The sequence below is a fragment of the Mytilus trossulus genome, chromosome 7 (genome assembly GCF_036588685.1).
Source record: "Mytilus trossulus isolate FHL-02 chromosome 7, PNRI_Mtr1.1.1.hap1, whole genome shotgun sequence".
Taxonomy (NCBI): domain Eukaryota; kingdom Metazoa; phylum Mollusca; class Bivalvia; order Mytilida; family Mytilidae; genus Mytilus; species Mytilus trossulus.
In genome coordinates, this window is record NC_086379.1 from 64,584,104 (window position 1) to 64,597,585 (window position 13,482).

At 35.3% G+C, this 13,482-nt stretch overlaps 1 protein-coding gene across 2 annotated transcripts; it reads left to right on the forward strand.

Annotated features, from left to right (window-relative positions):
• The first annotated feature begins 3,700 nt into the window (after positions 1 to 3,700).
• LOC134725569 (uncharacterized) lies at positions 3,701 to 5,797 on the forward strand. Of its 2 annotated transcripts, none has more exons than XM_063589499.1 (2): positions 3,701 to 3,906; positions 4,427 to 5,797. In XM_063589499.1, exon 2 carries the CDS (start codon positions 4,684 to 4,686, stop codon positions 5,377 to 5,379), a length of 696 nt encoding a protein of 231 aa, XP_063445569.1. In that variant the 5' UTR covers positions 3,701 to 3,906; positions 4,427 to 4,683; the 3' UTR covers positions 5,380 to 5,797. The 2 variants fall into 2 exon arrangements, with proteins under 2 accessions (XP_063445569.1, XP_063445568.1); XM_063589498.1 differs by lacking the exon at positions 3,701 to 3,906 and adding an exon at positions 3,913 to 4,108.
• Positions 5,798 to 13,482: the final 7,685 nt, after the last annotated feature.

Genomic DNA, 13,482 nt, shown 5'->3' on the forward strand with positions numbered 1-13,482 from the left:
GCACACCTGCGATGCAACTGAACAGAGTAATGCCGAACCTCACCTGAGAGCTATTACAAGCCAAACTCTGCTTACACACCTGTGATACAACTGAACATAATTGAGCCAAACCTCACCTGAGAGCAATTACAAGCCATATCCTACTTGCACACCTGCGATGCTACTGAACAGAGTAATGCCGAACCTCACCTGAGAGCTATTACAAGCCAAACTCTGCTTACACACCTGTGATACAACTGAACAGCTTTAAGCCAAACCTCACCTGAGAGCTATTACAAGCCAACCCCTGCTTACACACCTGTGATACAACTGAACATAGTTAAGCCAGCCAAAACCTCATATGAGAGCTATTACAAGCCAATCCCTACTTGCACACCTGTGATACAACTGAACAGCTTTAAGCCAAACCTCACCTGAGAGCTATTACAAGCCAACCCCTGCTTACACACCTGTGATACAACTGAACATAGTTGAGCCAAACCTCACCTTAGAGCAATTACAAGCCATATCCTACTTGCACACCTGCGATGCAACTGAACAGAGTAATGCCGAACCTCACCTGAGAGCTATTACAAGCCAAACTCTGCTTACACACCTGTGATACAACTGAACATAATTGAGCCAAACCTCACATGAGAGCTATTACACGCCAACTCCTACTTGCACACCTGTGATGCTACTGAACATAGTTGAGCCAAACCTCACCTGATAGATATTACAAGACAAACCCTGCTTTGACACCTGTGATGCAACTGAACAGCTTTAAGCCAAACCAAACATGAAAGCTATTACAAGCCAACCACTGCTTACACATCTGTGATACAACTGAACAGCTTTCAACCAAACCTAACATGAAAGCTATTACAAGCCAACCCCTGCTTGCACACCTGTGATGCAACTGAACAGCTTTAAGCCAAACCTCATCTGAGAGCTATTACAAGCCAACCCCTGCTTACACACCTGTGATGCAACTGAACAGTTTTAAGCCAAACCTCGCCTGAAAGCTATTACAAGCCAACCTCTGCTTACACACATGTGATACAACTGAAAAAGTCGAGCCAAACCTCACCTGAAAATTATAACAAGCCAACCCCTGCTTGCACACCTGTGATACAACTAAACTGAGAGACGCAAAGCCTCGACTGAGACCTATTACAAGCCAACCCCTGCTTACACACCTGTGATACAACTGAACAGTTTTCAGCCAAACCTCACATGAGAGCTATTACAAGCCAACCTCTGCTTACACACCTATGATACAACTGAACATAGTTAAATCAAACCTAACTTGAGAGCTATTACAAGACAAACCCTGCTTGGACACCTGTGATGCAACTGAACAGCTTCAAGCCAAATCTCACCTGAGAGCTATTACAAGCCAACCCCTGCTAACACACCTGTGATACAACTGAACAGCTTTAAGCCAAACCTCACCTGAGAGCTATTACAAAACAATCCCTGCTTACACAACTCTAATACAACTGAACAGAGTTAAGCCAAACCTCATCAGAGTGCTATTACAAAACATCCCTGCTTACACAGCGCTGATACAACTGAACAGATTTAAGCAAAACCTCATCTGAGTGCTATGACAAAACAACCCCTGCTTACACAGCTCTGATACAACTGAACAGAGTTAAACCAAACCTCGTCTGAGTGCTATTACAAAACAATCCCTGCTTACACAGCTCTGATACAACTGAACAGAGTTAAACCAAACCTCGTCTGAGTGCTATTACAAAACAATCCCTGCTTACACAGCTCTGATACAAAATAAATTTAGGAATAATTCATCTCTTCCATATTACAACCTCACCCAAACAGAATTAAGATATATATATATATATATACTCCGTGCTTACACATTTCTGATACACCTGAACATAAATGTATTTTAATCAACCTTCAACTTAGTAACCTATAAAAGCAGTAAAGAGTAAGTACTTGTATTTGTCATATAACTTAAAGGGTTAAAATAAATTGCAGGATGGGATTCGTTCATAAGAAGCAGTACATAATATTTTGATAAAGTTTGTTTGTGGCTTAGCTAGAAAAATTGTATAATCTTATTATCTATGTGGCCCCGAGTTTTTTCTTAATTGAAGACGCCGATACATGCCAAACTTTACCCCACTGCTATAAAAAGACAATCCCTGCTTACGCCTTTTTGATACTGGTACTACTAAACTGATTAAATCCAAACTTTACCTCAGTGCTATAACAAAACAATCCCTGGTTGAACCTTTCTGATACCACTAAATAAATGTATGCCAAACTTCAACTCTGTGCTAAAGCAAGACAATCTCTTAAAATGACAAGATTATGGTTTTATAGATATATTGTTTGAGTTCATAATCGATTTCAACTTTCTATTATTTCATTTACCTGGATACCACAGTTCTGTACACTTCTGATGCCACTAAACAAATGTATACCAAACTTCACCCCAATGCTTAAACAGGACAATCCCTGCTTTCACCTCTCTGAAACCTCTAATCAGAGTTATGCCAGACTTCAACTCAATTCTGAAACAAGCCAACAAATGTATACCAAACTTCACCTCAATGCTTAAACAAGACAATCCCTGCTTACGCCTTTCTGGTACCACTTAACAGAGTTATGCCAGACTTCACCTCAATGCTAAAACAAGACCACTAAACAGAGTTATGCCACACTTCAACTCAATGCTAAAACAAAGACCAATAAACAGAGTTATGCCAGACTTCAACTCAATGCTAAAACAAGACAATCTCTGCTTACACAACTCGGGTACCATTAAACAGATTCTAGTCGAACCTCACTTCATCGCTAAAGCAAGACAACCATTGCTAACACATTTTTGGTAACACTGAATAGTTGAGCAAAACTATGACTCGGTGTTATAACAAGACTATCCCCTTCATACACACAACTGATACCACTATTGAACAGAATTTATTTAATGTCAACCCAGCTCCAGGGGTCGGGATACAATTTAGGAGTTCACAAATACTATTTCAGGATATTTTGATAGTTGGCGTGTGGCTTAGATATAATGATTGTATACTAGTAATCTGTCTGGGTCAGACTTTTTTCTCCTTTGAAGACCCTGTTACATGGTATTATAGAATACTTTATTGTACAGTAGGCTATACTCTTCTTCGTGAATGCTCCCTGTGAATTGATACCAAATCGGATATCTGTTATGTGTACTTTTACTTAACATTAACACATTTCTTTTCTGTGTCTGTATGTATAACCTGTTATATTTAAATATCTTTAATACAATAGTTGTTAATTATCCATATAATACGTATGGGGTATTGACTGCTCAACAAAACTATTGAGGAATTGTCATACAAGATGTATATAAACGATTATTTAATTGAAGCAAATAGTCTATCTCGTCAAAGAATAAATACAGGTTAAAACAATGATTTTGCAATGTAAGACCCCCATTTCGGTTTGGGCTGTAGATGTGTGTTACCGTGTATGTTCGTCTTCAAGTAGAGAGGTTTTACTTATGCGATGTATCTACACTTAATATTGAGTTTCAGTCTTTTCATTTGAAGTGAAAAGTAGAAGAAAAATAAACTGCACGAAAAAGAAGAGACGAAGAAAGCAATGAGCCCACCACACGGCAGACTCACGCTACTATTGTAATGAAGTACACACACTCCTGTTTTGTATAGAGTGGCCCCATTGCTACCCTCACGAGACCGCTTAATAAGTGTTGACACCAAACAAAGTTTATCATTTAGATGTAATAACTAATCATAACCCAATGTTCCGTTAAAGTTATCAGACTTCACGCTAAGAGATTCATCAAAATAAATATTTATATTAGACTTTTAAACCTTTTTAAGCTCCATATTTTTTCGGGTGTAACCAATAAAAGTTTGACTTTAATTCCGTTTGTGTAATGGGGTAAAGAAAACTTTATTATTTTTTTCTTGTAATACAAATAACATATAGCAATAGCTTTTTAATTATAAAAACTTTAATTGAACAAAGCCATCCGGATAAAAATGGGTTTCTTTATTTATAGTCTGTTGAGCTGTTGACGTGGTATTTCAACGATCACTACGTGCGATAAACTTTGGAGCATTAAACACAAAAGATTCTCTATGTGGGTATTTAGTATATTTATCAATAGACTTCAATTAATTTTAGACTTAAGAAAAATATATAACAGAGACCGAAAGTGAGCTTGTGAAATATAATAATTCATATACATCAAAACGAAGTCATTGTATACTTAAACCTAACAGATTGTGTGTGCTTCCCTCGTTTTAGAATGTGATTATTACTTATATGACATGTAAATGGGAATTAGATGCATTGGGTGTATAAATTTAAAATGACAAGATTATGGTTTTATAGATATATTGTTTGAGTTCATAATCGATTTCAACTTTCTATTATTTCATTTACCTGGATACCACAGAAGTAGAGTGGATGTAAAAGGATTTCTTGATAAAATTTTACGCATTGTTATTGGAAAAGTGTGAAAATTAGCTGTCAGATACGATTGTTATTGAGGAAATAAATGTAAATTTTATATTAGGATGAAAAGCATTATATTGGAATGAACAATTAGGCATAAATATTATAACGGACTAATATTTTGATCGTTATGGACCGATTCTGTGACTGAAATTAAACAATATCTGGAGTAACTTATTATTTCACGAGTAATACCAAATGTCTATCCAAAAATACGATTTTGTTGGTGTTTCTACTACACAACTTCCATATGTCCACGGCAACTTTCCTGCCGGACAAAAAATTGGGACTGCTAAATATTACACAATGCGTAGTATGCAGAGAAGTAAAGATGTAAGTAGTAAAAATACCACTGTAACGAAACCTGGAATTGCTTCTAAAGGTCACACGAGACAACTTGTGGATTTAAAATTACCAGCATTAGACATAAAATCTCAAAGTCAGGATACGAAAAACTGTATGAGCCCAAGATTACACTACGGAAACATTTACAAACAGAAAGCATACTTTCGCCTGAAAGGAATTCCAATACGTAAAATGTATACCCTGAATAGGTCTAAAACAGAGAAGTATGAAGAGGAAGATGACAGCTTGAATGCAGAATCGAGGAACAAAAGTGTATCTTTAACATTACTAGATCTCAAGGAACCAGAGTCTAAAACTGCAAATGAAAGTAACGAAGAGGAAAACGAATATTCTGGTTTTGATAATTGTGAGTCTCCATGGACAAGAAGTCGCCTACGCGAACTGGATGACGAATCTCCGATACCAGGCTTCAGGTCGCGTAACTCGAAAAACGGTCGTAAACTTGGAAATATTGTTTCGTCTAGAAGACTGCAGCAACTTTTGGACAACGAAGACACTTTAGATCCATATTCGTTTTATATGTACTAGTGACAGTATTCAGTTAAATGTCTTTGGTGCACCCCGTAAAATTTCGGAAAAAATAATAGTATTTCAACAGTTTGTGCAATATCATATATTTTATCTCACGTAGTCAAGAATTATTCAAGTATATGTATTTTAATTTATGTATATCATGTATTTTATATTATGTAGTTAAGATTTTCATAAGTGTATTGATGCCAAATGTATAAAGTAGATTAAAGGCTCAGACTAGTACAAGTAAAACACGAATAACTGGGTATACGATTCACTGATTGCTATTATACATCGTAATTGTTAGATTTATATACTGTATGAAGTTAGGCGATTTTCCAAATATTGGGCATGATAATTGAAAGGTTCAATATGTAACGACAATCTTTATAGAATGTTTACTATATATTGTCAAAACAGAACATTGTATATAGTTATTAAATATGTGAAAATGCATTGTTTGACATTTTTTATCATCACAAATCATATTAGTCTCCCAAACTTAAAAATACCTCTCGCCGCGATATAGGCTTTTGAGCTGATGCGGCGTAACGCAATTACAAACCAATCAATCCATATTTACATCAGATGGCATGTTTCGTACTGACTGTATGGACTTTGTTTGATATTTACTCCATTCATTGTTCGGTGTTACTCCATACGTTGTTTGGAACTACTCCTGGGGGAAGATCCAGCCATTTTCTAAAAAGGGGTGAGCACAACCCAGGATAAAAGGGGGTCCATCTACATGTCACAATTAAAATGCATTGATCGTCGAAAAAATGAAGTTCCAACCCCCGGAATCCTCCCCTGGATCCGCCACTTACTACATATGTTGTTTGGTATTACCCCCATATGTTGTTCGGGACTACTCCATATGTTGTTCGGGACTACTCCATTTGTTGTTCGGTATTACTTCATACGTTGTTTGGTATTACTCTATATATTGTTCGGTATTACTCCATATGCTGTTCGGTATTACTCCATACGTTGTTCGGTATTACTCTATATGTTGATTGGTATTACTCCATATGTTGTTCTGTATTACTCCGTACGTTGTTCGGTACTACTCCATACGTTGTTCGGGATTACTCCATATGTTGTTCGGTACCCCTCAATGTTTTGTTCGTTATTACTCCATATGTTGTTCGGTATTACTCCATATGTTGTTCGGTATTACTCCATATGCTGTTCGGTATTACTCCATACGTTGTTCGGTATTATAAGTTATATGGTTCGCTACTGACACCATACGGATCCATAGAGGGTTAGTATGTTGATATATGTTGATTGGTATTATTCCATATGTTGTTCTGTATTACTCCATACGTTGTTTGGTACTACTCCATACGTTGTTCGGGACTACTCCATATGTTGTTCGGGACTACTCCATATGTTGTTCGGTACCCCTCAATGTTTTGTTCGTTATTACTCCATATGTTGTTCGGTATTACTTCATACGTTGTTCGGTATTACTCCATATATTGTTCGGTATAAGCGATGGTCGTATAAAAAAGTCGACCAACTACTTACGGTAACCAAAAATGCTTATGTACCGGAATGTCATTTGGTCACCGTCTCCGGTGGAGAATTGTCTCTTTTAGCATGTAGCAAACTTTAGGAGAAACCTATCACAAAAATATAACAAAAATACCGAACTTCAATGTAAACTTATAGAATGAAATTCAAAACAGTGTGGCTGTGGCTATTGATTGACAGATTAATTTCATCCATTGACTGGGACAATTTACGTGAACGTTTGTCTGTAACGACCACTGTTCACGACGTACCTACGATAGACATTTAAACTGTGGGGTCACCAAAGGTTTCTAAACGCCTTTAATTATAAAATAATTCGAAAAATTAATCAGGAATAATCTTTATGTTTTGATTTATGTAATTGATATATTTTATTAAATCAAAACATCGTGTTATTTCTGATTAATTTTTCGAATAACTGTATTTAGGGAATGAGAACCTTTGGTGACCCCATAGTTTAAGAGTCTTTTAAAAGTGCATAGTTAGCAGTGGTCGTTACATACAAACGTTCACCTAAATTGTCCTAGTCAATGTATGAATTTAATGTGTCAATCAATGGCCACAGCCACACTGTTTTGAATTTCATTCTATATTGTGTGAAATCGGTTGGCTTGAAACTCCAGAGCACTCGCTCATATTTTAAAAATTGGTAAAAATGTTTTGTCTTGCAACGCCGATAACGGATGACACTAATTCAGGATATGTCACATGTATACCAGTATTTCCTTAACTGTGAATTGACTATTGAGTTAAGTATACATTGGTCTTGACAAATTTTTCCTTGTTTGTTTTTATATTCAATATATCGATGTGTAATTTATTGCAAGCTCTTATATTTAAAAAAAAAGTAATCATTTAACTGAAATGACGTAAATCAATTTCATTTAAATGTAATAAGTTTACCTCCTGTGGAACTTACTTAATAAATTCAATAGATATATAGTATGATTATTCGGTACTATAATTGCTCCTATCAAAATGAATATCTATGATCTGTTAAAAAGAGATGAATTGCTATTTTAACGTCAATTACGAGTATGGATACGAAGGCTTATTAAATTCCTGCATAACAATCTGCAATATTGTCAATTTATCTATATTGTTTCTGACATTGGAGCCCCGATGGGAATCTAAAATTAATTAAGAGCCTTTTAAATTTTTGTCTCGCCTCCGAAGAAAGTCGGAAAAATGGCGAGACAAAAGGATTACAGTCCGACGGCGTATACTATATCATATAATTTAAAGCTTTATGGTTCATAAGGTGGAAGATCTAAATACTTCATACCTTGTATGCAGATACCTTATAATATTACAAAGTCTATATCTATTATATGCCCATTGTCTTTTACCTCGTGTTCATGGTTCAACGACTGCTTGAAATAAGATAACAGTTTTTTTGTCATTTTAATTTCTCATGATAGTAATAGAATAACAGATACTAAAAGCAACTGTATTTAGTGTAGGTGATGATTGTTAGGCATACATGTCCGACTGACAGGTATCATCTGACCTTGACCTTTATTTAGAATGAAATTAAAAACAGTGTGGCTGTGGCCATTGATTGACACATTAAATTCATCCATTGACTGGGGCAATTTAGGTGAACGTTTGTATGTAACGACCGCTACTCACTTTATGTACTTTTTAAAGACACTTAAACTATGGGGTCACTAAAGGTTCTCAACACCTAAATAAAGTAATTCGAAAAATTAATCAGAAATTACAATATGTTTGATTATCAAGTCATAAAGATTATTCCCGATTAATTTTTCGAATTATTTTATAATTAAAGGCGTTAAGAAACCTTTGGTGACCCCACAGTTTAAATGTCTCGTAGGTACGTCGTTAACAGTGGTCGTAACAGACAAACATTCACGTAAATTGTCCCAGTCAATGGATGAATTTAATGTGTCAATCAATGACCACAGCCACACTTTTTGGAATTTCATTCTAAAAGTTTATTGAACAATGTAAGTTTTCAGGGTTTTCTCAGTTTAACAAATACTATTATCAATAGGTTAACTATTTTTGGTGTTTGGAAGATTTTAAGGTGTAAATGTCTATTTGCCAGGGTTCGTTTGACCTTAACTTCATTTTCATTGATCATTAATCACGTTGAGTTTTTTTCATGGCTATGTTTGTTTATGAGATAAACAGTAGGTCAACAATATTTGGAGTATAGAATGATTGTAATTCGAACATGGTGTACATGTCTGTCTGGCAGGGTTCTCCAGACCTTGGTCTCATTTATATGGTAAATTGGTCAATGATAGTTAATATTTTTCTTCTTCCTTTCGGTCGTTATGTTTTCGGCATTTCTTTTACTTTATGTTGCGTGGCATCTTCTCTCCGTTTATTATTTTGCTATTTAGCCGGTGCCGGTCAAATAACCACTTCCTTATTTTTATTTGAACTTGAACAAGCTGGAATACTACGGTGTTAACCCCACAACCAACTAATTCTTAAATAACAAGTTGATTGGACTTCAGCTTCATCAAAAACTACCTTGACCAAAAACTATCGTAGGTTGGGGCATAATTTTTTGTTAATAAATAACACTCATAATGCTCAGATTGGTTGTCATCGTGCAACACAGTTAATAACACCATATAGGAAAAACATAGAACTCATTTTGTCATAAGACACTGTCAAACATTCATACATACTATCCACACTCATCTGTGTCCACACTTGTTCTTAAATAAAAAGAAACAGAGCATAATACTAAAGGGGACTGGTGTACCCAAAGGCACAGTTCTTGTACCATTACTTGTCCTGGTCTACATTTATCACCCCTAGTTTTTTGGTGGGGTTCGTGTTGCTTATTCTTTAGTTTTCTATGTTGTGTCATGTCTACTATTGTTTGTCTTTTTCATTTTTAGCCATGGCGTTGTCAGTTTATTTTCGATTTATGAGTTTGACTGACCCTCTGGTATCTTTCGCCCCTCTTATATGAGATGTCAGAAACAGCAACTACATCAAACACCCAATTATTCATACCATCATCAGACAGTAACCTTCAGAAAGACTTATCAGCATTGGGACCACTAGTTTTCAAGTATTTGTTTTGACAAGACATGGAACACACGAAACATCCCACATTATAGACAAGCACACTGCCAAACGACCACACTATGGTAGTATCACAAAATAAGATACGGGCACAGGACAATCACTCACACACACACCCCAAAAGACATCCAATCACATGTAGGTACTAGTATGCTAAGAAGTACATGTAGGTACGTAAAGAATCAGCCATAGGTATTCTGAGAAGTAAATGTAAGTATGTAAAGAATCATATGTAGATATGTAAATAGTCAGATGTAGGTATATAAAAAAAATTTGTAAGGGTTCCGCGGAACCCAGTGTCTCGCCTACTTTTGCTGTAAATCGCAGGCTCAACAAAAATGAGGCAAAAAATTAATAAAAATATTCCTCTTGATACTATCCTATGATTGTAAGAAGGTTCTGTCCAACTTTGGTAAAAATCTAGGACAGTTAATGAATCTAATAAATGTGTTGAAAACTTTAACTGCAGACTGTATGTTATGTTAACTGGAAGAAAATCTAAGTCAATTTAAAAGTAAAATACAGAAAAAATGGAGTTATCTTCTATACAAAATTGACTAACTTATGATCATAATATGCTTCTGTCCAAGTTTGGTACAAACCCAGAATGGCTTAAGAAAGATATTGAATGTAATGTTTCCCTGCAGAAAAAAACTAAGTCCATTTGAAGGTAAAATACGGAATAAATGGATTTATTATTTTATAAATTTTGCCTCTGGATACTATCTTTTGAGCATAAAACAAGCATTTGTCTAAGTTTGGTACAAACCAAGGATAGTTTAAGAAAGTTATTAAAATTCTAAAAACATTAACCACAGAGTGAATGTAATGTTTCCCCGCAGAAAAAAACTAAGTCCATTTAAAAGTAAAATACGGAAAAAATGGAATTTTATTTTTACAAAATTTACTTCTGGATACTATCTTATGATCATAAACAAGCTTCTGTCCAAGTTTGGTAAAAATCCAGTATAGTTTAAGAAAGTTATTAAAATTTTAAAAACTTTAACCACAGAGTGAATATTTGTGGACGCCGCCGACGACGACGACGACGGAATGTAGGATCGCTTAGCCTCGCTTTTTCGACTAAAGTCGAAGGCTCGACAAAAATCACTTGTAGGCATGTAGGGAATTATATGTAGGTATGTTAAGAATCCCATGCAGGTATGTTAGGAATCACATGTAGGTATAAAAGGAATCACATAAAGGTATGTTAGGAATCACATGTAAGTATATGAGGAATCACATGTAAGTATATGAGGAATTACATGTAAGTATATGAGGAATCACATGTAAGTATATGAGGAATCACATGTAAGTATATATATATGTAAGGAATCACATGTAGGCATGTAAGAAATCACATGTTAGTATATAAGGAATCACATGTAGGTATGATAGGAATCGCATGAAGGTATGTAAGGAATCACATGTAGGTATGTAAAGAATCACATGTAGGTATGTTAGGACTACCATGTAGATATGTTAGGACTCACATGTAGTTATGTAAGGAATCACATGTAGTTATGTAAAGAATATCATGTAGTTATGTAAGGAATCACATGTAGTTATGTAAGGAGTCACATGCAGGTACGTAAGGAATCACAAGTAAGTATGTAAGGAATCACATGTAAGTATGTTAGGTATGACGTGCAAGTATGTTAGGAATGACATGTAGTTATGTAAAGAATCACATGTTGGTATGTAAGGAATCACATGTATTTAAGTAAGGAATCATATGTAAGTATGTAAGGAATCACATGTAAGTATGTAAGGAATGACATGTAGGTATGTAAAGAATCACATGTAGGTATGTTATGAATCACACATATGTATGTAAGGAATCACACATATGTATTTAAGGAATGACATGTTAGAATGTTAGGAATGACATGCAAGTATGTTAGGTAAATCATGTAGGTATGTTAGGAATCACATGTAGGTATGTAAGGAATCACATGTAGATATGTTAGGACTACCATGTAGATATGTTAGGACTCACATGTAGTTATGTAAGGAATCACATGTAGTTATTTAAGGGATCACATGTAGTTATGTAAGGAATCACATGTAGGTATGTAAGAAATCACATGTAGTTATGTAAGGAGTCACATGTAGGTATGTAAGGAATCACATGTAAGTATGTAAGGAATCACATGTAATAATGTTAGGTATGACATGCAAGTATGTTAGGAATGTAAGATATCACATGTAGGCATGTAAGAAATCACATGTAGGTATGTAAGAAATCACATGTAGGTATGTACGGACTCACATATTGGTATGTAATGAATCACATGTTGGTATGTAAAGAATCACATGTAGGTATGTTAGGACTCACATGTTGGTATGTAAGGAATCACATGTAGGTATGTTAGGAATCACATGTAGATATGTTAGGACTCACATGTAGTTATGTAAGGAGTCACATGTAGGTATGTATGGAATCACATGTAAGTATGTAAGGAATCACATGTAAGAATGTTAGGTATGACATGCAAGTATGTTAGGAATGTAAGATATCACATGTAGGCATGTAAGAAATCACATGTAGGTATGTAAGAAATCACATGTAGGTATGTACGGACTCACATATTGGTATGTAATGAATCACATGTTGGTATGTTAGGACTCACATGTTGGTATGTAAGGAATCACATGTAGGTATGTTAGGAATCACATGTAGGTATGTTAGGAATCACATGTAGTTATGTAAGGAACCACATTCGGGTATGTAAGGAATCACATGTAGGCATGTTAGGACTCACATGTAGGTATGTTAGGAATCACATGTAGTTATGTAAGGAATCAAATGTAGATATGTTAGGAATCACATGTAGGTATGTAAGGAATCACATGTAAGTATGTAAGGAATCACATGTAGGTATGTAAGGAATCACATGTTGGTATGTTAGAAATCACATGTAGGTATGTACGGACTCACATATTGGTATGTAATGAATCACATGTTGGTATGTTAGGACTCACATGTTGGTATGTAAGGAATCACATGTAGGTATGTTAGGAATCACATGTAGGTATGTTAGGAATCACATGTAGTTATGTAAGGAACCACATTCGGGTATGTAAGGAATCACATGTAGGCATGTTAGGACTCACATGTAGGTATGTTAGGAATCACATGTAGGTATGTAAGGAATCACATGTAAGTATGTTAGAAATCACATGTAAGTATGTAAGGAAATACATGTAAGTATGTAAGGAATGACATGTAAGTATGTAAGGAAATACATGTAAGTATGTAAGGAATGACATGCAAGTATGTTAGGAATGACATGTTGGTATGTAAAAATCACATGTAGGTATGTTATGAATCACGCGTAGGTATGTAAGGAATCACACATAGGTATGTAAGGAGTCACATGTAGTTATTTAAGGAATCACATGTAAGTATGTTAGGAATGACATGCAAGTATGTTAGGAAAATCATGTAGGTATGTTAGGAATCACATTTAGGTATGTAAGGAATCACATTTAGGTATGTAAGGA